This window comes from Arachis ipaensis, chromosome B07, assembly GCF_000816755.2.
Source record: "Arachis ipaensis cultivar K30076 chromosome B07, Araip1.1, whole genome shotgun sequence".
In the NCBI taxonomy this organism is placed as follows: domain Eukaryota; kingdom Viridiplantae; phylum Streptophyta; class Magnoliopsida; order Fabales; family Fabaceae; genus Arachis; species Arachis ipaensis.
Genome location: NC_029791.2, coordinates 39,328,389 through 39,330,400, shown reverse-complemented (window position 1 = coordinate 39,330,400; position 2,012 = coordinate 39,328,389). Strand labels below are relative to the sequence as shown.

The 2,012-nt window shown below is 39.7% G+C and overlaps 1 protein-coding gene across 1 annotated transcript in view; it reads left to right on the top strand.

Moving 5' to 3' along the window:
- Positions 1-2,012, top strand: part of LOC107608964 — a gene marked incomplete in the record, with an annotated part of 11,386 nt that overhangs the window by 1,974 nt on the left and 7,400 nt on the right. Inside the window, 4 exon segments of the mRNA XM_016310757.2 lie at positions 1-418; positions 802-1,004; positions 1,159-1,230; positions 1,305-1,439. Coding sequence (XP_016166243.1) covers positions 1-418; positions 802-1,004; positions 1,159-1,230; positions 1,305-1,439 — 828 coding nt within the window.

Genomic DNA, 2,012 nt, shown 5'->3' with positions numbered 1-2,012 from the left:
TTCTAATTCTGATAACGATGATAGCATTGATTCGGAGGAAGAGGTTTATGGTGGAAGGTATTCGCTGGATTCGTCACCCCAGGACCCCCGAGTCCCGAATGGTGCTCCTGGGAGATATGGGAACCTCCCTCGTAGGGCGCCGCGGTATGGAAGTGATTATACTTACTCGGAGGTCAGTTCTTCAAGGGAGACACTGGTTGGGAGAAATGGTTTTGTTAGGGATCCTTTGTTGAGGGGTGTCAGGAAAGTAATGCATAGTGGATTTACTGAGGATGAATCATCGGATTCTGCAGCCAGCTCTGAATTCTCTACCACTCAGGTAGGAAGTATCAATGGTGCTGTGCCGAGAAATAGAGCATCAGAAGGGTACGCTTCTAGTGTGCCTTCAAGGATGAACACGCAAAGTGCTGCAGAAAAGGTATGCAATTATTATTGATATGTATTGAAGTAATGTCATTATATGCCTCCAAAAATTTTCATAGTCATGGATATATTGGGCAGGAATGTGGCTGTTTTTGTACAAAGTTCTGAAATTGTATAACAGATGTTGAGTTTAAAATAAGGTTTGAAGTTACTAATTAATGAAATCATGCAAAGTTGTTTACTGTATTTTGATTTTGCGACATATGTTTCTCTTCCCAATTACTATCTTCGTACTTGTATAGGCTATATATGTCTTCTTCTTGGCTCATATTATCTACCTCAAAAGAAGTTCTCATGATTGGATTTTTAAATACTTATCCTCGACAAATTGAACATTCATGGCTGGCTAAAATCATCCTAATTTCATGATTTGTGCAGAATGGAAGAGGGTCTGATGATGATGACGACATTCCTAGTGCACCCCCGTTTTGTGGAGCTGCTCCAGAGATTAGACAAGTACATGAGAAAATTCCCACTTCTGGTGTACATGCTATTCCACATAAAGCAGAATCAAGTACATTGAAATCCATGTCTGAGGATACAAAAGAGAACATTGGAGCTGAGTCTGACCAGTTTGTTAGGTTAGTATCTTTGATAGAATAAGTATGTCTCACAACACATAAGTTCATAACCGCTTTAACGGAACATGCATACTTGTTGCTTAGTCACACAATATACAAATGCGTAGTAATCTTATATAATCTGAATTGTTAGTACTGTAACATATTTTTGCAGAAACGCTCCTAGTTCAGAGGCTGCTGCTTCGTCAAATTCACAGCCAGCTCGTATACCAACCTTTCATGCAAGGTATTATCCTTTTTGATTATCCTGAAAAGTTTTCCCTTAAGTATGTGCTTATATACTTTGTAAATCCATTTCAGCGCCCTTGGACCGTGGCATGGTGTGATTGCATACGACGCTTGTGTTCGCCTTTGCCTCCATGCTTGGGCAATGCAGTGCATGGAAGCTCCTATGTTTCTAGAAAATGAATGTGCTTTACTTAGGGATGCATTTGGGTGAGTTAAGACTTTCCTTTCACTACTATTTCTGTCCTCTTCATGGATGCTTGATATAATTAACTTTGATAAAGATAGTAGTGCTCTGCGCTTCATGTAGACAGTGCTGCTAATAAACTGTGCATGGTCTGGTTCCATGATTGCACAGTGCCTTGGAGAATCTAAACTGTGCATTTCCTATGTCATATAGCATTTGGCAACACAATAGGGGGAAAAACTATGCTATAGTGAAAACAATGGGAAATAATAAAGTTAGGAGAAGCTGTAAGTGACTCTAAGTCTAAGTAGAGTAAAACTGCCAGCTAGGACAGATCAGTAACTAACTTACCATTGTATTCCCCATACAACCCTCAGTGTAGCTTCCCCCACAAGCTACTAAAACTGATGCAGCTATGAGTTAGTTAATCATAATTGCAAAATTCCCAAACTCTCTCTCTCTCTTTTTTTTTTTTTTTGGGGGGGGGGGGGGGTTCAGGAGTGTTGCACAGCACAGAAAATTAATCATGACATAAAAAAAACTATTCAGGAACAATATACACCCAAACTGTAACCCAATATACACCCAAACTGTAA